The 24,239-nt window shown below is 44.1% G+C and overlaps 1 protein-coding gene across 3 annotated transcripts in view; it reads right to left on the minus strand.

The window, feature by feature from the left end:
- ITPR2 (inositol 1,4,5-trisphosphate receptor type 2) overlaps positions 1–24,239 on the minus strand; it is a 243,975-nt gene that overhangs the window by 43,250 nt on the left and 176,486 nt on the right. For all 3 annotated transcript variants that reach the window (XM_071551613.1, XM_071551611.1, XM_071551614.1), the window contains 3 exons: positions 7,224–7,331; positions 5,055–5,247; positions 1,294–1,419 (listed from right to left, as the gene is read on the minus strand). In XM_071551613.1, the coding sequence (XP_071407714.1) occupies positions 1,294–1,419; positions 5,055–5,247; positions 7,224–7,331 (427 nt within the window). The remainder of the gene's footprint in view (positions 1–1,293; positions 1,420–5,054; positions 5,248–7,223; positions 7,332–24,239) is intronic.

Consider the following 24,239-nt stretch of genomic DNA (forward strand, 5'->3'; position numbering starts at 1 on the left):
GTGGAGGGGAAGGCTGGAATTAAGGAGGCTGCCTCATGACCTGCTAATCCCATTTGGTGACATCTATTGTTTATGGCTCAGGAATCCCTTGGGCTTTTACAAGCACTAGGAAGTGGAATCCTGAAATGTGCTATCACTGGATTACTGGGGCCACTTAAACTAATACTATATAAATCTGCAGTTCAAAATAAATAATAATACCTACTGATTGCAGACCAGAAGATTTCCATGGGTATAGATCAGATAAAATTGTAAAATGTAATAGCTTAAAAGGTTTACTTTTAATTCTTCCCTTCTCCTCTCAGTGTGCACTCCTGGTGACTCCTCAGTTTACAAACAGGACAGCACTGTGTACAAATCCTTCCCTTTGCAGGGCTGAGCTCTGGAAAACTTGGGAGCTCTGGAGATGCCTGAGCTGGGACTTGCAGAGACCCCCCTGAGGGGTGAAAGGGCAGCGTGGTCCCCACGCCAGGGTATTTTAATCTGCTGCCTTTCTGTTTAGCCAACCAACAGGAATGTTTGCCAGTGCCAACTGTGGTGTTTGTGAAAAGCACATGTATCTACTACAAGCTGGACTGGCTCCACCAGCCCAGTTCACATGGCATCAGACAGAGGTGACTCTCAGTCACATTACTGACTGACTGGATGTGAATCAAAGACCCAGAGGTGAATGGCTCTGCTCCCATTGCCAGCATTCTGAACTATTTAGTCTCCTTTATCCCAATTAAGCTTGGTTTGGCTTTAAGGAGGCCTCCTGCTAGTCTGGTGCATTATAGCAAACAATAAATTTCATTAAATATTTCCTGTGACATGGGATGAAGCAGAGGCAGAGTCATATGTTTAAGAATACTTCCATATAATGCATTTATCCTCTGCAACAGTTATGCCCTTTTATCCCAATGAACAACACAGTCAAAAGCCAACAAGCTACAGTTTTCAAATCGTTCTATTCCATGCGTTTTGCAGGCTGCAAGTCAGTCAATTTGTTCTTTTTGAAGGAATCTCTGTCCCCCTGCTGCCAGGAATCCTCCTTTAGTTCAGAAGCTGCAACTGAGTGTGTGCAACAGGACACTGTGATATGGTAATATAAAAAAATAGACCAGCTTCTGTCCATTTTACTCCACAGTGTGTGAGCCACATGAAATGCAGATCAACTACCACATTTCAGACAACATCTGGCACCTACTTAGGAAATACTAAATTGCTTCTGCAGTACCTGAAGATGCAGTTTTGCTACCTCAGAAATTAAAGCATTTAAAATTAAAAGGAAAAGTAAAACCAAACTCCACTTGCCTTCATCTCCATCATCTCCAAAAGGGTAGAAGAGAGCAACTGCTAAATTGATGAACACAGCAAGGTTGAAGGAAATGCTCCCCCAGAGAGAGATGTGTCTGGAGAACCAAAACAGGGTTTGATTATCTAGAAAGGGGAGAAGAGCAGCAATCAGTAAAATGAAAGTAGGAAGAAACTCGATCAGCAATGATCTGAAGGAAATTTAAAAATACACATTAATGTAGAAAATATGCAGATCTTTAAAATTCATTAAAATACACAGATATTAAACATAGGTTTGCCATAAAACATAGTTTCAAGCAGAGCTTTTAATTCAAAGACATATGGGAGTTTTGCCTGTGGTAAGATTTTAGGACTGAGTATTTCGCCTATGAAACTGCAGGCACAAAAAATAGATTTTAGCACTCTGAATGCCAGTCAACCAGAAGACCCAGAGCGGGTCATCCAGATAACCTATTTGGACCAAGCACACTGATGGCATTATGCAAACAATGATGGAACAGACACGGCTTCAGAGCTGTGGCATTTTCCCCACCCCTGTCTGACTGAAAACATCTGGTGCTGCTTTGGGAAGCAGATAAAATGTGGTCTGACTGGGTGCTGGTACTCCTAGAGCTGACTATTTCCTGCATGATACTCAGATGTCCAAGGTCACCTGCTGCTAAACAGCTCTGTCCTCCTGCTCCAAAGGACTCAGGCAAGCCCCAATCGCCACATGTGAAGTGCTGTACCAACACACAGAAATACTCCAGATCCCAGAGAATCCATAAACTACTCAGAAAAGGCTAAAGAGGGCAAAACAAGGTTAAGATTTTATGTCCAGACTCACAGAAACGGTTCAGCAAGAAGGCTAAGAACAAACTCAGAGGGGAGTAAGACCCAGGCAAGCACTTCATATATAGGACTGAACCACAACATGTTTAAATGAACATTTAAAACAAGATTCTATGCGCAATAGTGTAAAAAAATCTCTAGCCAGAGGGGTTTTGAACATGTTGTATCCCTACTAATTAGATTTTAAAGCAGGGAAAACCTTCTGCATGTAAGCAGAACAACCAGCTAACTTTTTATAAACCTCCAGACTCCTCCAACTGCATATGGCTGTGTCAGGCTTTAGTCTAAAGAGACTTTAATGGCAAATATTCAGATGTCACTGTGATAACCTTATGCTGCTGACTGTTGAGATTTAAGCATTTGGGGCCCCTGCAAGTGACATCTGTCAATTTAAGCAACATACACTGCATGCTAACAGATACTTGGCTAAGGGATGAACTGAGCCTCAACATGTATTATCTTTTCAAATAAAAAAGCCCCAACAGAGATACCTATGAGCTGTTCACTGATGGAAGGAATGGAGGAATTTCTCTTCTGAATAAAAATAAACCAATTTTCTGTGTTTATAGCATTAGGCAGATCTGGTCTATCTAAGTGTTGAGTTGGGCTCTTTCACTTGCGTTTCTTAAGCAAAACACCGAGACATGATTTTGTTACTGAAGCAATTTTTCTACAGTTCCAGTGACTTTCATTCCCAAGCAGACTGTGCAGATAGGGAATTATTTTGGAATCACTTATTTTTCAGCTTCTATTCCCGTCAGCTTGCCTGTACAGACAAGTTCTTAGAATGCCACCAAGAGAAGAAGACCTGGATTGAGAGGGTTCACGCTGAAGAGTTATTACTGCTGATGAAAATTACAGCCTTATAATTGTCATTTATAAAAATTGCAACCAACATCCAGGTTTCCATCACATTAAGGATGTCACATATTGCTGTGACTACCCAAACTCCCTGCTGCTCTGACCACAGACCCTCTTCCTCCATTCCTTCCTGATCAGTTCTGTGAGTAGCTGATGTGCACCACTCCTAAAGCATCTGCATTTTAGCAGTGAATGATGAGATCACTCTCATGTATCTTTATGTATGTTCAGCCTGGAGAAGGGAAGGCTTCAGGGTGAGCTGATTGTGGCCTTCCAGTGCCTGAAGGAAGCCCACAAGGAAGATGGAGAGAGACTATTTCCAAGGGCCTGGAGTGACAGGACAAGGGGGATGGCATCAAACTAAATTAGATTGGATATCAGGGAGAAATTCTTCCCTGTGAAGGTGGGCAGGCCCTGGCACAGGTTCCCAGAGAAGCTGTGGCTGCCCTATCCCAGAAAGTGTCCAAGGCCAGGCTGGATGGGGCTCTGAGCAGCCTGGGCTGGTGGAAGGTGTCCCTGCCCATGGCAGGGGGTGGTATGGGATGATTTTTAATGTCCCTCCCAACCCAGGCCATTCTGTGATATATAAAATACAACTTCCTGCCCCATAAGCAAAGGGCAGAATTGAGAGTGGCTGAGCTAGCAGGAGTCTCCTGTCCCTGGGACATCAGCAGCAGCCCCATTCCTGCTGAGGGCCAGCAGTTCTGACAGAATCACAGAATACGCTGAGTTGGAAGGCACCCACAAGGATCATCCAGTCCAACTCCTGGCCCTGCACAGCCCCATCTCCAGAGTCACACCCTGTGCCCCAGAGGATCATCCAAACACTCCTGGAGCTCTGTCAGCCTTGGGGCTGTGCCCACTGCCCTGGGGAGCCTGGTCAGTGTCCACCACCCTCTGGGGGAAGAACCTTTCCCTGAGATCCAAACTAGCCCTGCCCTGGCACAGCTCCAGCCATTCCCTGGGTGCTGTCCCTGGTCACACAGAGCAGAGATCAGTGCCTGCCCCTCCTCTGCCCCTCCAGAGGAAGTTGTCCATGCACTGAGGTCTCCCCTCAGTCTCCTCTTCTCCAGCTGAACACACCAGGTGCCCTCAGTGTCCTCACAAGCTTCCCCTCAGACCCTCCCCCATCTCCACTGCCCTCCTTTGGACACTCTCTAATGGCTTACTGTCTTTCTAACACTGTGCCACTCCAAACTGTCCCCCCATTGCAGGTGAGGCTGCCCCAGTGCAGAGCAGAGCAGGACAATCCCCTCCCTGCCCCGGCTGGTGATGCTGTGCCTGGTGCCCCCCAGGACAGGGATGTCCCTCCTGGCTCCAGGGCACTGCTGATTCAAGGCCAACTGGCCACCAACCAGGACTCCCAGGTGCTTTTCCCTGGCACTGCTCTCCAGCAGCTCATTCCCTGGTGCAAACTAAACTAGAAACTCAGGATACCTGCCTTGTCTTTGCTGCACCTCCTCCTTGTGTCCCTGCTTTGATCTCTGCCCATGATCCTGGCCATGCCTGCCAGCCTCTCCCACTGCCATGGGGTGCACACCAGTAAGGGCTCACTGGGACACTCTGCAGCCCAGTCAGGCAAGGCTTATGTGAACTGGCAGAGGGGAACTGACTTCATGGGAGCTGGGTGGATTTAAAGCAGCTGAGGTTCTGCTGAGAGATGTTTTTTAAGTGAATGACATTTACAAGTTTTTTAATGGTCTTTTAGGAATCTGCAAACCTCAAATATGCAGCTACACATGGTTTTGTTAAATATTAGGGGCCTTGGCTTAATTAGGTGCAATGCTATTGAGTGTAGTAGAACTACACCCAGTTCATCCATCCCTCAATTTAACTTCTGGAGCCCAAAACATCATCTTGAACACATTACTAACTGCTCCAGATTATGCCTCTTTTATGATGGCTTGCAAGTGTCTCAGCTGACCTGCACTCTCAAACCCTCAACAGTTTTGCCTGTTGTGGCATCAGAGTGAACAGAGAAAAGTGTATTATTAAAATAAAAGGATTTTAAGGTTTAAACCAGGGGGTTTAGCATAATTAAGCTATTTATAAATTCCAATACTTACTCCTAATTTTCTTTTGCCATTTCATCTCATTGTAGAGATCCTCTGTCTGCTGGAAGAAGTCATTGACTTTGCTCCCTTGCTCATCTCTCTCTGTTGTGTTGAACACTCGACATTTGGATTCCCGAGTGAGGAATTCACAGATATTGGGGACAGGGAAGACAATCTGTTCCATTGTTCTGTCGTGGCGAACTATCTATGAATAAAATCCACATTTTGGTCAGGATCAGTGACCATCTAATCATCTTGTCGTTATCTTTTCTTGTTCACAGCTCCTCTTTTATTTACAAATTAATGCAGAAATTATTTGAACATTACAATGAAGTTGAACCAATCAATCCCAAAATAGAGTAAAAATGCTTTTTTATTTTCAACCTCCTGCCTGAATAAGGTGGCCGACAAATGTCTCAAGCAACATCCAGGTTCAGATTTCCCAAATATAAAAAAATGTTCCAATTCAGAATGCTTCCACTTTGCAGCAGATTAAAACAAACCTCTGCCAGTACAAAGTGGAAGTTCAGGGGCTTTCTGTAGTTCCAGTAGAAGTTCAGGGGCTTTCTGCTCACATCACAAAATTATTTTCTCACCTTGAGTCTATTTCTACGATGGGGTAAGTTGTGAAGGTGAACATGCAAAAATAGCACCTTGCTACTCAGAGAGCAGCCATATCTTGTCAGTCTTCATCTTCTTACTTGGCAAAAGCCAAGGTTCTGAATTGTCTGTATTTCAGGACTGACCCAGGGCTCAGTGAGCAAGGTAGATTTTATTTCATCTTGCCACACTCTCATCAAAATTGCTTCCCCATTCTGATCTGCTTTACTAAAAATACAGAAATGGGTAGAAGATTCATTTTGACTCCTAAACCCATGTCTCTGTACTGCCACTGGTGGCAAAAACCCCACTATTTGACTTTCAAATCAAACAAATGAGATACCTTAATATAGGGGAGATAATATCTGATACTCCAAACTGCTTTCAGAGAAGGACCTGTGAACATCTATTTTGCACAGCAGCAATGCTGGGCTGCAGAAGTAGCTTCTGGCCATGGAAAAACTGACCACAGTTGTTCTTTAATGCCTAAATTTACAACCTACTCAGATAACTTGGCTGGTAATTGCCAGGAGATACCTGAGCAACACACAAAATATGTTAAGAGGAGCACTGGACAACCACAGCCACAGAGTTTCCATCTGCTCTGGGCTGGGATAACATGGTCAGGATCAGGCAAAAAGGATGGTGGGAGGCAGAGAAGGGCCCAGCCTCGATGGAAGGCAGGACAACCTGGACCTGAGGCACCTGTGCCAGGACTGCTCCCTCTCCAGGCAATCTCAGCTGCAGCGCTGGTGGGGCCTGGGAGCCCAGTGAAGGGCTGGGAGATTGTTGGATCACATTCAGGCTGGCCCTGGGTGCAACCATGCTGTGCAGTTTTCATCCTTAGCCAGTTTTGGAGTAGCTGCAGCCTTTCTGAGAGAGAGCCAGATGCCTCTGCTCCTCCAGGCTCTGGCAGCAGCTGCCTTGGCACCACAGAGATTCTGCTCCTTCCAGAGCCACTGCAGCTCGAGCTGCCCCAGTGCCCAGCCCCTCTGGGGGTGCCCATGAGCCCCTGAAACCTGCAGGAGCCCAGAAAGGGATGCAAGAATTAAGAACCCAAATACCTCTGTGGATCTTGCTCTACATCCAGCCCATGGCAGGTGTAAAGTTTAAAATAGAGAACAGAACTGCTGAACCAGGCCAAGCCTCAGTCTTTTAAACAAAGGCCGTACTGAATGTCTACACCACTTCAAAACCCCTTTGTACTCCAGCCAGACTTTTAATTTGATCAGCCAGCACCACTGGCTTTGAAAGTCATGATTATTTATTTGACTGATGTACCATACAAGATTATTCTTGACTTCATGACACAGCTACTATCCACAGTCAGTATTTCCCTAACAAAACATGTTTGGTAACACACAGGAAAGTGACTGGAAAATGATTATTTGGAGCCCCTTTTGATAGAGGTGCATTCCTTTTTCCTCCCACAGCCCAAAGCACATTATTCAACTTTCTCCTCGTAAATAACCTACACCATTTGAATAAGCTTTGCTGCTCAGAAGCTTTAAAAAAGGTGATACAGCACACACAAGATGCAGACTTGTCTCACAGTCAATCTTGCAGTGAGCAATTCTTTACCTCTATCTGTGCAGTGTGTTTGGCATAAAACCTCAAGGCTTCATCTCCTTCATCTGGGTCTGACCCTGGCTTCAGCATCTGTTGCAATGTTTTATTGTGACGAGCCAACTAGAAAAAGAAGAGAAATTTGATTTATGCCCTGCTGCTGTGTTTTCATCTTTATCATCTCCACTTAACTACCACAAATCCTCCTTCCACCCTTCTCTCCCCATATACTTACATGCTCAACCCAGTGGGGCTCTTTCCACAGATAACAACCAAATTGTAATTACTTGAGAACAATAGAAATAATTTAGTCTTAAAAAGTCAGCAGCAAGTCTTTGGCTGAGATTTATGAAAGGCAGCTTAGCCTGCAGCCTGCATGGTTTTTGGAGGCCTTTTGACAAATGCCAAAAAATTAGACTGAATTCTTCTTTTCACTTGAGTTTAGACATAAAATTTGCATACCTCTGAGTATGCAATTACATTTACAATTAATTTTTCTCTGCAAAAAACAGGTTGCAGGTTGGTATTTGAGGGCTGGCAAGATAATGCCCACAACTATTTCAGACTGCAGTGGTGGGAAAACACACTCTTAACTGCACAGTTTATATACATAGAATCATAGAATGGGTTGGGTTGGAAAAGACCTCCAAGATCATCAAGTCCAACCCTTGGGCCAACTCCAGTCCCTTTACCAGATCATGGCACTCAGTGCCACGGCCAAGCTCAGTTTAAAAACCTCCAGGGACGGTGACATAGCAAATATTTACACACACACACACAAATGTGTCTTCTACAAGCTTTTATAAATTATATACTTAACATGACTCATAAAATACATCTGTTCTATGCTGAATAGTTAATATTTTAAATTCTCAATGGCTGCACAGTTTAAACCCCTGGCAAATGCATTCATCATCTCCCTTAGGTGAGTGACAAACAAAGACCTAATTATAAGGCATGAGGACCCACTAAAAATGCAATTTCCCCCATATCCTACTGAGCGGTTTTCACCCAGAATGGATGAGGCTTTTCACCTATTTAAGGGTGGGAAAAACCAAGGCAGGAAGGCCTTGCAGATGTGATGCAGGGCTGAGCACAGTCTAGACAGAGGCATCAGAAACGAGGCAAAGTGACCACAGGAGCCAGACTGTGTGGGGATTGGCACCACAGCTGGGCTGGGATTGGACTACATGAAACAGCACAGGTTGGGGAGGAATTATAACAATAACAGCACAGCTACAAAGGGCTGTCGGGGATCAAGGCTAGAGGGAACAGTGGATCCAAACAGATCTTGTAATAATCCAACCAGAAAGTGATCTTGCTCATTTGTAAGATAATTGCATGTCTCACTGTCCTTTCTTTTATTTCCCAAGAGGGCATGGAGGAGCCACATATACAATTTACTCTATTTTAAGTTCCCTAGAATCTGCTGATCAAAATCAGTTCTCTTCTGTGTCTTGATACAAACTTATTAATTAAAGACGAATAATAAGTGGAACATCCAAAAGAAAAGAAAATACCAGAAAGGGATATTCAGGAAGAATAAATGTGCTTCCTACAGCTTCCCTGGGGACAGAATTCTGCTTGGCCCTGAGCCAATGTGGCAGAACATCAGAATTTTATAGAAAATAACGTGAGGGTCAGCTGTAGAGGAATATTTTTTGTGTTGGTAGTAGATTTCTGCCCTGAACTGTTCATTTTTTATGGCATGTAGCAAATGTATGGATAGTCTCATTACATGTATTCATGTTTTAACTGAAACATCCACTTGTTTTTGAGACTAAAAAAGTTGCAGATAGATAAGACTACCTGATAGTTGTTCTCCTTCACAAAAGCCCCACAATCCAGTGAGCAGCCTTTGCAGCATGGCCACAACTGCTTAGCAAGGCAACTGGAATTCATTTTCTAGAGAGCTTTTGCATCCCATTCAATACAGGCTCTAGAATGATGGAGGAACACAATGAGCTTGTGCAAAGGAGATAGTTACTCTTTGAACAGCATTACTGCTTTTGCCTTTCTGCTTTATTGGATGTCCCTCTGCTTTTGTACTTAAGAGAGGGCAAGCACCAGTGCCCAGTTCATCTCCTCAGTATCATTCATCATTCTGTCCACTACTGTCACGTTCTCTGTTATTTGGCTCTTCTTTAAATTAAAACAATCCCTATCTTTGCCATCCCTCCTCAAACAGAAGACTCTCTGTGACTCAATTATTTCCCTTGTCCATATCTCCAAATGCCCTTTACTTTGGCTGTATCTCTTCTTTAAGACTCAAAGAAAAGAACAGACTAGACAGAACGCAATCACACCGTGCTTGGAGTGAGGAATTAGCATAACCAGAAGCAAACATATTCGCTTTTTTCATCTTCTCTAATACAGAGCAACTTTGCCTGTACCTTGACCTTTATTTCTTCAATATGAACCGTTAAGATTTAGAGGTTTCTAGCAAATGGCAAGTCAAGGATGTATGGATAGGTCTTATTATTAAAAGTATGCCAGGTTGGAGAAAAGGACATGGTATAGATTCGGCAATTTCCATTAGTACAATAAAACACTTTCTATAATCATACTTAAATTCCTATACAGAATTGAAATGCCATTTGTGAACCATATGAAATCTCCAGCTGCCAGCAAAGACACAGCAGGAATAAGCAGGGATTGCTCACTGAGGAACTGCAGGAGCTGCAGCAGATTTCAGGGGGGAACCTAAAGGCACCGGCAGCCTTTGGGTGGTGAAGGTGAATCTTCTCCTGGGCAACAAGCACTCATAACTTCACTTCTCTCTGCTTCCAAATCTTTCTGTATCCACTTCCCTTCTGTGTACTCTGGACCTTCAGAGAGTGAACTCAGGGCAAAGGGCCCATCTGTTTTCTGCTCGTATTGCAGTTCCTACATGGGATGGATTCCTTGACGCAGTAATATTATTTCTGTACTGTCACAGCTCCAGTGATGAAAGACTGTCATGAACAGCAATCTGTGAGAGCTCAGGTCTGAAGCAGAGGTTCAGTCTAACACAGAACAGCTTTAGAAAGGCTGGTATTTGGCAGGCACAGTGTTTTGTGAAGGTCTGCTTTCACCATCCTTCCTTTGCCCTGTAAAGAGCTCAAAGGGCACAGGGGATGGTGTCAGCAGAGCCCTTGACCGGAACAGAGCCTTCTGTGAGATCAAAGACACACCAAGGAAAATAACAATGTAGTGACAAACTGAAGGTCCAGGTGGCCAAGAAGGCCAAGGGGATCCTGGCCTGGATCCAAACTAGCGTGGCCAGCAGGCCCAGGGCAGTGACCCTTCCCCTGGACTCTGCCTTGGGGAGGCCACACCTTGAGTGTTGTGTTCAGTTCTGGGCCCCTCAGTTCAGGCAAGAGATTGAGGGGCTGGAGCGGGGCCAGAGAAGAGCAACGAGGCTGGAGAAGGGACTGGAGCACAAGTGCTGTGGGGAGAGGCTGAGGGAGCTGGGGGTGTTTAGCCTGGAGAAGAGGAGGCTCAGAGGTGACCTCAGCACTGTCTAGAACTCCCTGAAGGGAAGTTCTGGCCAGGTGGGGGTTGGTCTCTTCTCCCAGGCACTCAGCAATAGGATAAGGGGGCACGGGCTCAAGCTCTGCCAGGGGAAATTGAAGTTGGAGAGCAGAAAAAACTTCTTTGCAGAGAGAGTGCTCAGGCATTGGAATGGGCTGCCCAGAGAGGGGGTGGATTCCCCATCCCTGGAGGTTTTAAACTGAGCTTGACCGTGGCACTGAGTGCCATGATCTGGTAAAGGGACTGGAGTTGGACCAAGGGTTGGACTTGATGATCTCGGAGGTCTTTTCCAACCCAATCCATTCCGTGATTCTGTGATTCCATTGAAGGTTTTCCCAAGCCTATAATGCACCCAAGGTGACAGTCTCTGAGTGGAATGTAAAGGCTGTCCAAGTTCTGAGTGATATATTTTTTCATAATTAACTCCTATGTTATATCACAAATCTTTTGGGGCAGCTGGAAGACAAAACACCACATGGACATGGCCAATAGCAACTAGAATGAAAAGAACCACCCCTACTGATGTTTGCAAAGCAAAGCTCAAAAATGCATCTCAAAAATGCACAGCAAATCTAACTGATTAAAAAATAACCATCATTAGGGCCTGAATTTGCAAAAACCCCCAGAAAAAAATCACAGTTGAGGAGAAAACTCTCTGAGTCATTTACTCATGCACCCATGAGCCAAGCCAGTGATAATATTTTAGATGTCAACATTGTGTTTTACTCCTCATCAAGGAATGTAGGGACAAGGAAGCAATACCATAGAATGGAACACTGATTTCCAGAGGGGATGTCTAAGGCAATAATTGTATGAATAAAGATCATTTGGCTTTCAGTCAGCTTCTGAGGAAGGACTGTTGTTCATCTTGAAAGACTTTTACTTAAAAATTTTGGAAAACACTGTAATAAAGCCTCAGTACAAAATGTGAAAGATTGAGGACAGACCAAGAACACTAAAGGCATTAATAAAGAAACAGCAGAGATAAATGACAGAATTACAAGTAATACTCAGTCTAAACTCCTGACACAACATGACTATAAAATCAGATCTTCTGCTCATCTGGGATGCCATATCTGATCAGCAGTGTGGAAAACCACAGCAGAACCACCTTTTGCAATTAACAATATATGGGTTTCCTGCAGGCCTTTTGTTTTAAAGCCAAGATTACCTTGAACAAAAAAAATGAAGTTCTTTAAATGTTCTCAAAGAAAAAGTGATTCAAAGCTGCAAACATTCATTTATTTCATCAGCCTGGCATTAACTCACTGGCCTGGGATAGTAGAGTAGTTTGCCAAAATACATGTGCGTATATATGTGTGCATAGGAAAAAATTTCTGGGAAAAGAGGAAAGTTATTCTTCACTTCACACCAGGCTGTGCTGAAGCCCTAAAAAAGCCATCAGTACAAGAAATACAAGCTAAAAACAGCAGGTTGAGGACCCCCAAATTCTGAGAGATCTATTCCACTCTCCAGCATTTTAAAACTGCCTGACCTGGGGGGTAAAGGTGACTTCTCATCACTAGAATTTTAAAGGGATCTAAATGAGTGAGGCTTAGTGTCCTGTAGGCAATTAGGGTTTTCATGGAAGAGCTGGTTCACAGGCAAAGTGTCAGACATGTTAAACCGAGTTCCTGAGACAGGTTGATGGAATATCAGGAAAAGCACTGGCTGAGAAGCAGAAATAAAGACACAAACAGCTCTTGGGTCTTAAAACATTAAGAAGTATTAAGAAAACATCCAAAAAACAAGGGTATGGGGGGAAATATTTAAATAATTATTATCCTTGTTAACAGTGTCCCCAAGTTTCTCCTCACAGCTGTAAGGCAGGAGTCAGGCTGTTGCTGATGGGGAGATCCCTGGCACACCTGGCAGGGGCAGGGCACTGGGGCTGGTTTTGGGGTGGGAGCTGGATGTGGGGTGTTCTTGTAAGCTTCAGAACTGCCCAGTGCCCTCTCTGCCCTTGCCCCATGCCCCAGCTCAGCTCACTGGGCACCCCTCTGGTGTGCCAGTCAGGGCACAGAGGCCACTTCACAATCCTGTAAGTTCATGAACTACAGACCCTGAGGAAAGGGAGGCAAGAGTGTTTGCACAGCCCTGATGTCCAGTGCATGACATCTGAGAGATGTGCTGTGGATTAAGCTTCTCCCCTACCCTGGCAGTAACCTGAAGGTCTGCAGGGCCCAAAGGCCAGTGGTCTTTCACCAGGGAGAAATGAGGCAGATGGAACTTGCAGCAGCAGCACAAGAGTTGCATCTGCTCAGATGAGTTTCACCTCGCTGTGCAAACGGATTTGTGCAGCTGGGGCTCATTTACAGCTGAAATCTCTTTCTCTTTTTGTCTCTTCAGTCCCTTTGGCTCCTGGAGCCAGGCAGTGTGAGATCCAGCAGCACCAAACCCCCTCACAGGGGGATAAACCCAATCATCTCACTGAACGTTTCATTTTCTGCTTAGAGAGCAGGAAAGGATAAAAAGGATGTCTGGGGACTGACAAGAAACACCCCAAGGACCGAGAAACAGCAGCAAAGAGAAAGTCAAGGGAGTAGCAAGCAGGATGGGTGAAGACATGGAAGGGTAGGAGACAGAAAATGAGATCCTCTTCCTCAGCATGCCATGACCTTACCTCATGCCAACTCCCTGCCCAGGGCACATGAGAACATTCCCAATCCATTGGTAAACAAGGAGAGAGAAAAGCAAGGGAAAAGGAAACGTCATCTTAACCATAACCCAGCAGAACTTTTTATTCCAACTGGCTGTACTGAGAGCAATAACAACTTCTGAGCTCCCCATGTTCCAATCAAAACTGAATGGTGCTCTCTGCAATGCATGGGGGCAACTTCCTTTCCAGGAGTCATTACGGTTTTATAGAGCGGTACCTTTGCACTCCACCACAAAGCAATCTGGTAACAAACATTAGGAACAGCAGGGATGGAGCAATGGGAGGCTCTCAAATCAAGTATTCATTGATTTCATTTAGATGATTACACCGTTCAGAGCAACCAAAAGGGTTTGGAGTTAATCTTTCCCTGATGGCTTGTGGTCCATGAACAGGCTCCTGGGTGGTCCAGAGGCTTTGGATTCTGCTGCTGGGTCTCCCATGGCCTCCTGTAACCTCTGAGACACCAGCCCTCCTCCCCAGGCTCCACGTGGTGCACACTACAAATTGTGGATAACAGTGATCCACCTCACAGGGAACAGAGAATTAAAACACTTCAATATTATAAAAGAAACCACCACAGTTAAGTGATTATATCACTATTATGTTTGCAGTGCCCTCCACCCCCCACAGTAATTTTACTGCTTTTTTTTGTTGTGGGTTTGCTGTTCTTTTTTTCCCCTGATGAAAAGCAGCAGAAGACAAAATGACTTGTTAATATTTCAATGAGTTTTACTTCCACTTCTTCATAATTTCTTTTATTTAAAAAAAAAAAGTGTAGGTATGTGGGGAAAATTCAGGTCAGACAAAAAGATGTTGCAACCAAACAAAGTTAACTTGAGGTGGGTGTAAGTGAAACATCTCTGCAGGCTACATGGAACTGTCCTGGGCAGCTGTTCCTGCTTGAGTCACACCAGCTCAATGCACGCACTGGCCACATTTGGATTTTGGTGTCCACTGACCATACTGAACACAGAATGTGCACAGCAGAATGCAATCCAGAAATATTCCAACAGGATGACACAGCTGCCCTTGTAAGCTGCCTCCTATCCTTACTGCAAGCAAAGTTTTGGAGGGTGAGGGATGGAAGGAAATAAGGGGATGATGGAAGAGTCAGACATGATTATAGAAGTGTAACAAGAAAGTTCAATGGAAAAGGGAGAGCAGAGTTACTGCAACTGGTGTTTTCCACAGCACAACAAGGAAGAAGAGCCCAACCACACACAACTCCTGTGAAAGGCAGATAAAACATTGCTCACCAACACTGTATAGACACAGCCTGAGTTGTGTGTCTATGAATCCCAAATCCACACAGCAAGAGAACTGTTCACCTCTAAAAGCACCAACACTTTGTATGCATAAAAAATACACACATACACCTGAGACAGGAGAGCTGTGAAAGGCACACCCTTTTCAGGAACTCATGAACTCCTTTAGCCACCAAGCACTTTACTTTCTACAATTCCCTTCTCTTCTGATCGTGATTCTCTGCCAAACAGCTCTCTACTTCTGTCTAATATGTGGCTTCTAAAGCAAAGCAAGGCTGACATAAACAAACAAAAGGAGGAACTCTTAATTTTGGGGGCAATGTGGTGAGCCATAGCACTAGAAGATGTTGACTGGCAGCCAACCTCCCTTCCTCTGGCACCATGAGTGGAGCAGAAAGTATCTCATGGGTTGATGCTTCCAGAATGGGCTCATCTTTTTCTTCAGGGTCTACCTAAACTATGTGGAAACAAGCTCAGTCTCTGCCCTGAAATGTGCAGCCTGCATCACTGACAAAGTAAAACATCTGTTCATACCCACTCCTGTCAGCATCCCACATTTTCATCACTTAGGAAAGCACAACTTGCTCATTTAGAGTCAAAAATATATGAGGCTAAAATAGCAAGTAAACTGCTGAAACTGCAATCTACAAAACTCACAAAAGACATGGATTTCCCAATGTATGCTGGGACAAAACAGGGCACTGTACAAGAGTGGAGATGGACAGGAACTCAGAGATCTCCTCCTTCAAACAATTACAGCAGTGAGATTTTCCAGCACTTTCAATCATGCTGTTGAGCCTCTGCCCCCCCCCTCCAATTAGCAGAGCAAAACATCCCTAAAAAAAAATAAAATTAGGAGTGTAGGAACAGAGAGAAGAGAAAGCAAAGTGATGAGTTGCTCTTTCCAACCCTATTGTCCTCAGGAGAGCACTTTCACCTGGCACCTGTGAAGTAACAGTTCCTGTTGGGAGAGCAAAAGGGTAAAAATTTCATGTCTCTCTTCATCAGACCTTCCCAGCTAAGGCTGCTTTACACAACCAACTAGCAGCTAAATGGTGTTGTGCAGGCTCCAAGAGAGAAGAGGCTGGAAAGCCCAAGTTCATTTAAGGCCATATCATTTGTAAAACAAACTCTGAAAATCCTTGCCCAGGCAAAAAGGCAGAGAAACTATTTCTTTAACACTGGGTTGATTAGATGCTTATCCATGTGCAGGTCTGAAGGTGATCATAAGTAACTGATCACCTCACTTTGGGTGCAGAAAAGCATAATAAAACTAAATTTCACAGCTGGGCACTTTTATTCAGTATCTCATAAAGCTGCCTCAGAAAAAGTGCAAGGTGGACCTCATTTTCTGCACCGTGTTAAAACAAGTGAAATAGGAGGATGGCAACTGAGCCCTGCCAGTTTGTAGATTACAAATTCAGATCTTGTCTGGAAAACTCTGTGATGGCTGAGATACCTAATTAAATTATGACATCAGAGGAGATGAGAGTTAAAACGGAGCAACTGTGAGGAACAGGCATATTTTGACATTCTGTTTAATGCTCTTTATTTTTGTTAACCTGTAATTACTTCAGTGACTATTGAACATAAAAAAGTATGTCTTTGTTAGAGAAGATGTACCCCCCCAATTTTAATTAAGGTATGCAGATATCTGAGGCCTATTAGAACTGCTCTGACCCTATTAAGTGAGACCAGACTTCACTTCCATGATATTTCCAAGGTTACCTTCACTTTCTCTCAAAACAAACAAAGCAAGTTCCTCCCAGCTTAGAGTGAAGTGGTGTAGTTGTGCTTAAGATATAAGAGCATTTTGCTTCATTTGATGGTCACCTCTAAAGGAAAAGCCCCAGAGCAAAAGCTCAACTCTCAGTGTAATTCAGCTTCCAAACCAAGGGGAGTTTGTGTCAATCTGAGCAAAGTCAGCAGCCACCTGACACACATTTCTGAGCAGGCATCATGTACATGGAGCAGCTGAAGGTGAGAAAGTGCATCCTGCTTTGCAGAGTGACTTTGGAAAGATGGCACCAGGTGGATCCACATTTATCACCTCCCAGTGGCTTCTGGATTGAGTCTGCTGGCTTTACAAGTCAATGGATTTTTAATTCCACACAGCACTTCTCTAAACAGTTTCAACAGTCAAGTTTTAAGTCAAGCCATTGTGTTTTTCAGCCATCCATCCTCACTCTGAATGGGGACTGTGAGTGCCAAACACAAGCGGGGTGAGAGCACAGTTTGAGGGCAACAGGTCAATTCTCCATAGGATAAATCAGTATTGCTTGCCTACTTCCAGTGGAGGCATTCCCACCCAGACCAGCTGTGGATGTGGCTAAATGGAGAGCCATTCTTCAGATGGGAAGCTGAGGAACTCCCCACTGGTGACACAGAACCAAAGGAGGACTAAAGTCACCCTGCCCAGCCCGTGCTGCTTCAGGCAGCAATACAAAGGTACTACGGGTATTGCTCGTACAGGGCTGCAAATAGAGCCTGAGAGCAGAGAATGTCTTGAACAGTATTTATTCCATTGTCCCACAGCCAATTTTCAGAGTAAAACCACAGACTAATGTGAAGATTTCACAATGCAGACATTTGACAAAGAAAAGATATTTCTTCTGGTGTAACGTTTGGGCCCCGACACCAATACAACATATTTCCCAATGACAAAAAAATCTCTCAAACCACAAAACACAAGGATTACAGAAGTTAGAGATAGAAGAAGAAACCCACAAGGCAGAAATATTAAGGCCACCTGTGCACTAGTGCACAGTTGCCACAGTCAAACAGGATATATCGCTCATTAACATCACATATAATAAATCACACACATATGTTTAATAGACACTTCATCTTACTCTAGGGAAGCAGAACCAGAAAATTCAAAATAAGCTAAAACTTTTGTGGCCCAGCCTGCAGGAAAAAGCTCTAGCTTGACTCCTAGAAGCTCCTAGCAGCCTAAGGCAACAGGACCCCAGAGAGGTCCCATGAAGATCCCCATCAAAGTCAGAACAGGATTCTGAGCTGACGGATTCCAAGGAGAAGTGAGGGGAAACAAAGTGGAGAGAAAGAAAACAACAAAGGACAAGTTGCCAAGGTTTTAACCTGAGCCCTAACACCAGCCACAGCCTTGGTTTAACCCTGCAGGAGCTCATTAGTGTCAAGCCCTGGTGGCAACCTCCATGCTGCCTCCCTCTAGAGCAGCTGGGCCAACATGCAGTTACATCCCACCCTAATGAGCCTCAAGGAGGGTGATGTGTGTCCCTGGCTTCTGTTTCAACCTCGGCAACCTCAGTGTAAAAGCCTTGCAAGTGTTTCTGATTCTGCTGACATTTAATTAGCCAGTGTCATTTGGATGCCATAGCCTGTCTCTTTGGGGTGATAACCACAAAACAACATGTGGAGCATCAGAGTTCCAGGAGAAGCTCAGGTCTGGCAGCCGAGGATACGAGTCCCCTGACAGCCAGAGTTCCTGGGACTGGTTCCTATTAGCCCTTTGATTTGGCACTGCTATCAGCAAGAGCTTCTCTGTTCAGGAGAGAGCAACAAACACACAAACCCCCAACAAACTGCAAAGCTCAGCATAGCCTTGCGAAAAAAGGACATCCTTTAGCTTGAAAAATTCTACTCATCCTGCAGAAAGGGAGCAGCATCCTTATTGCACAAACTCACAGCTATTCATCCTCAAGGGCAGGTTTATCCTACAGGATAGATTTGATCATCTTCTGGCCTCAAAAGGTGGTCTTATTTATTCAGTGTACAGCATTTTTCCCCATTTGCCATCTGGTGCTGGGGAAGAGAATCTCCAACAATGCCTGCCAATTGCTCCTACTTCACTTCAGCTACAAAATTTGACAATGGTCATTGCTACACAAAATGTGACCAGTCTATAATTTCACTCAACATAACAGTGATTCTGGTCCAGGAAATCTATTTACACCAGACCAGTGCAGACCTTTTCGCATTTGGGTCTTTCTTCTAAAATGTTATTCTCATACACTAAACTTTTTTTTTTTAGAGTGTACCAGTCAGAGATGTGTAAAAATCCAAATGAACAAAGACATTTCATTGATGAAACAGAATCAACTCAAAATCTTTGTCTGCAGAACCCAAGCACAACTTAATGGTTTATAAATTATGGAACTGTGCTAGTTTTGGGTCACAACTGCAGAATTCTGGGAGCGTAACTGGTTCCAGCAGTTCCCTGATCCAGATCTCCTTTCAGGTGCTTCCTTGCTGTGTCTTACAGAAGGTTCTTGTCAATGCACATTACTGAGTAATTAATTTCTGCCTTCTTTATCCGCATTTCTTTTCAAATGGTCAAATTTCACCCCAAATTTGCTGTTTTGCCAGCCTGGGATGCCCCCCCCCCGCCCCAGTTCAGCAAGCTTTGGATTCTCATCCTAAAGGAAAAGTCACACACAGCCATCCCATTCCACATTTGGAGGCCCACATTGTTCTCGTTTCCTCACACACTAAACCGTGGAAAATTTGCACCATCATTTTATGCAAGGTCTTGCCATGGAATCCCTTGATCTGACTCGAATTATATGCAGGGCAAGACAAATGCATGAGTACAAGAATCCACATTTGCCTTAGAGTATATGTTCTAATAATTGCATTTTATTTTATACACAGACACAGAAACCCAAGGGAAAAGGAGCTCCAAGGTCTAAGTTCATCTGTCTAAAGGCTAAAATGCAGCAAAGTGAAGGAAATCCAGGAGCTGCTCCAAATGACACCACCAAAAATAGCAACCCCACCAAACAAACACTTCAGCGTAACAACACCTCCCTCACACACACACATTTGTACCCATTACCATATGAAAGCTCTTCTTGCCTTAGCAATCCATAACAGCAGTAGCACAAGAAAGTTTATTTGAAAAATACACATTAGTGTGTCCCTTTAAAAGACTTTTGGAGCATTAATGTGCTCAGTGAACATGCCCTTCTCATCTGTACCACCCAATAAATGCCAGTTTTCCTCATTAGTTAAGTAGCTGGGATTGACTGAGCACAGGAGGAAGGCCAATGCAGCAGGTAAAGCAGAACACTGGGCATCAAACAGGACATTTTTGCTGCCCAGGACAGCTCAGGGCTTGCTGTCTGTACCTGCTTCTGGCTTGGTGTCTTCCCCCGGAACACCAGGTAATACCACCTAATTTAAGAGAGGGGGAAACAAAATTAAGAAAAGCTTTGAACTGCTCCAAAAATCCTATAAAAAGGCAGATTAATTAATGAAAAAAATTCTGAAACCACTGTTATCTTTGTCATTTCTTTGTTCTGCTGGAGCAGGTAGGAGTCCCAGAACTATGCAGTTCTTGGCACAGCACTGATGTGGAAAATATAGGTGGTCCATGCCCTGGGTGTACTCAAATCTGATAAAAGCTATAGAAAGACACACTAAAAAGAAAGATATATAAACAAATGGCTCTGAGCTTCTTGGGGTATTTCATATTTGGATAGCTAAACTTCTAAAAACTGACTTTAGTTTCTCCTTAATGAACGTACCACATCCAAGTCTCATTGTCAAACCAGTCCTATTTCAAATACAAAAAATAGTAACTTCTAAAAAATAGCTGGTATTGTATCCCTACTCCCAGAGTATAAATCCATGCTATCAATTATTACTATTTTAATTGCCCAGTCAGCAAATGGGTTAATAATTCCAATCTTACAGGGTGGATGAAATGATTTTTCATTAAGTCCTAGTGGCACTGGGAAATTTATAGATATAAGTTGTTTTAGTACTCCGTTGGGATTTAAATAATGGTTTAGCTTCATCTTAGAAAAAAAACCAACCAAAAACCAACCAAACAACCTTCTATTTACCTGAAGGTGACAAGGATATCGTGGCATTCCAAGACCTGTGCTCCCTCTCCAGCAATGCATTTAAACACACACTTAAAATGGGGCAGTTAAAACACTCTGCTGGTCTGAGAACACAGAACATGCATCATGGAAGGGTCAGCACCCCTATACTCCTGCAGCAGCTTTGGGAACCAGATGGAGGACTTCATAGGGCATTGAAAATCTGGAAATTTTCCTACAGGATTCCAGTTTGCTCCCTTAGTCCCTGCCCACTCCCACCCTGCTGGATCAAGGACTATCAAAGTGCCCTCTTGCCACGCTGGGAGCTGAGAGAAGCTGCACAAAGTTATTTCACGTTCCTTTGACCCTCATGAATAAAGCTGAAAGGTGCAGTGGAACAGCCTGGGCTTCGTGCCTGATTTAGACAGTTTGCACCTCGTTGAGAAACACAGAGAAACGCTCCAAAGTCTTTTCTGTTGACACAAGCACACGCATACAAACTACAGCAGCCTGGGGTTGCAGCCAGAGCCTTCTCTTACTTCATAGTAAATGCAAAGGGATCGTGAACCTCACAGAAACGCTGCGAAGTCCAACTAAGTATTTTTTTAGTTTACAAACTTCTGCAATACTTTGTTATAACCAAGAGGTAGCAAGCTCAAGGAGTCATCTGAAATGCCAGAGGGTTTCTTTAGCCTGTTATAATTTAGTTTATTTCTGGGTAGCCATTTAAAAACTCAACTCTCCTGCACCAATGCTTCTGCATAAGAATTAAGTATGGAAGTTTTTTTTGAGTTACTATCACGGAATCCCAGACTGTTCTGAGTTGGAAGGACCCACAAGGATCATCGAGACCAGCTCTTAAGTCAATGGCCCACACAGGGGATTGAACCCATGACCTTGGCATTTGTAAATCTCTACACAGACATCACATCAAGATGAAGTCTCTTCATGGACATCCTCACTGACTTTGCAAAACAAAGCGTGACCTGCTTTAACACGATCTCTTGAAAGGACAGCAATAAAAATACCACACCAATGGACTGAGGCTCATAGAGAAGAGGTGTGAGAGGTGATGGAACAGTCCATAACACCACTGGCATTCGCCTGAGACTACTGCAAGGGTTGAGCAATGTCAGGTTCAAGGCTTGGCTCTGACATTTGAATTAGACAAAGAAAACACAGTCTCCTAGGTGGATTTTCAAGAGAATTGTGAATCACAGAATCACAGAATAAATTGGGTTGGAAAAGACCTCCGAGATCATCAAGTCCAACCCTTGGGCCAACTCCAGTCCCTTTACCAGATCATGGCACTCAGTGCCACGGCCAAGCTCAGTTGAAAAACCTCCAGGGATGGTGAATCCACCCCCTCTCTGGGCAGCCCATTCCAATGCCTGAGCACTCTCTCTGCAAAGAAGTTTTTTCTGGTCTCCAGCTTCAATTTCCCCTGGCAGAGCTTGAGCCTGTGCCCCCTTGTCCTATTGCTGAGTGCCTGGGAGAAGAGACCAGCCCCCACCTAGCCAGAACTTCCCTTCAGGGAGTTCTAGACAGTGCTGAGGTCACCTCTGAGCCTCCTCTTCTATCTCCCCTTCTCCTTCCTATCTAGCAAATAGCAGGCTTATTTTTCCAGATTTGTGTTGCTTCTCCACATAGGAAAGCTACACCTAGAAGGAGCTGCAGAGTAGGGGTGCAAGCCCAGGGTAGTTCCTCGTGGACAATTCAGTTCTGCTTTCTCTCAGTGGCACTCCCTCCTCCTCCTCTCTCCTCAGAGTACCCAGAACAGGAAAAATGAGGAGCAGCAGTGCCCAGACACCCTGGGGGCAATGCAGGGGAAGCAGCAGGCCTGGGGCACGTGGCAGGCTGGAGGAAGATGAAGAAATAAAGAGAGGACAAGGAAACATGTGGAAGAATTGTGACCACCAGCATGGCACGGCTGCTGTGCCAGCCCTGTGTGTGTGCACCACGTATAGAAGTGCACATGTGCTTACACAGGGGTTGGGAGGTTGTAAAGGTGATTTACCAACAGAAATCTCAGCCTTGTTTGGGACAGATGTACAACTTTCTATGTGCCACGGGTCAAACATTTACCAGAACGCCTTTGGCTGCTGTTAAAATCACCCACAGGAAGGGCAAGGGAGGATGTCGTGGTGGCAAAATGCAGAACCCACCATGGCCCCCAAGAGCACAACGACAAAAACTGAAAGTCTGAGCTCCCCAAAATAAACTGGCTGTGCTTGAGGGCTGGAACAGCAAAAAGAGGAACTCCTGGTCTTGATTCTGCTGTTACAGAGGGACCAAAAAGCTGTAATGAGAGCAAGTGGTCAGAGGGAAGTGTCAGGGAAGTGACTGAAGAGCCACATTGGCTGTAGAGAAAAAGGTAAGGCAGATGAACTGTGACAGCAAAGAAATAGTATGTAAATCAGGTCAGTTAAGCCCAGGCACCACAAAGTCACTTTGACACAGCAAAGCAGAGGGTGGTTGGAGGGAGAAGCCAGCAAAGGAACCCAGCAACAATGGCCTCACTGAGGAGGGACCACGCTCGTATCCTGCCCATCCCAGGGCGAGCGAAAGGGCACACATGGAAAGAGTTTGGGGTCAAAGATCAGCAGGCCTGTGCCAAGAATTCAAACTTTTCATTAGCAAAGGACAGAGAAAGGCCCCAAATTGCCTGCTCTTCCATTGCTTGTTTTGATATGGGACTTGACATGGGTGCAAAGCTATTGTAAACACACATACTGAGTTACAGAAATGCAAGAAAAAGAAAACAGTCTCTTTCTCTTTTTTTTTTTTTTTGTATAAAGATGGATATTTTTACAGCCTACAGAGCCAGTCATGACATTTAATTTTACAGAACAGGAAGAAGCTCAGTAAATTGCTGTAAAAATATCCACCCCTACACAACCAAACTGCCGAGTATGGATCAGGAATACCTCTGGAGGGGCAGCATGGACCTCCCCAGCACCTTGAATACATGTCTAGGGACAGAGATTAATCCACACCTCAGCTAGCCAGTGTACCCTTCGTAGGGACCTCTTTCCTAAAATGACCCCAGCAGTCACTTCACATGTGTTTTTAGGCCCATATTCTACTCCCCCAGTCCATATTCTCCATGTCACAGACCCTGTTGGGTCATTTAACACAAACTGTAGGCAGAAAACACCAGCATTTCCATTTGGCAGGCATTTCAATTTTCACTGTAAGCATTCAGACAAGGAGTAAATAGCCATGCAAGGTGAGCAGCTACAGATGCTTTCTAAAAATATCATCCTGTTCCATGGGTATCTCATGTACAGTCCTACTCACAGCACAGGAGTGGAACGTGGTCAACCACAGTGACATTGACATAGTAACAATATTGATTCAAATCTGCTGCAAGCACATGAGCACAACTCAGTAAAACTGAGTCCTTGTTTAAAAGAAACATTGCATAATACCACTGTAACCATAGATTGCTTTCTTTCTTTTTTTCCCCCCATTGAGTATTCAATTCTTAACAACATTTAATAAACATAATGAATAAAGAACACTCCCTATCCCCATCTGCTAATTTCTTTTTACTTAGCAAAAGCAATTTTTAAATATCTGGCCCTTACATTTTCATGTATTTCTACCAAATGCTGTCAATTATGATATAATCAAGAAATATGTGATCTTTACTTTTTTAATTTAAAAAATCTTTTTGATACTTTTAACATAATTGAAAGATAAACTAATTATGACACCAACTGCTCTGAAGAATAAATAGCCCATTAAGTATAAACCTTCACTGTACGTTCTGCCTTTACCAGGA

The sequence above is a fragment of the Pithys albifrons genome, chromosome 3 (genome assembly GCF_047495875.1).
Source record: "Pithys albifrons albifrons isolate INPA30051 chromosome 3, PitAlb_v1, whole genome shotgun sequence".
Taxonomy (NCBI): Eukaryota; Metazoa; Chordata; class Aves; order Passeriformes; family Thamnophilidae; genus Pithys; species Pithys albifrons.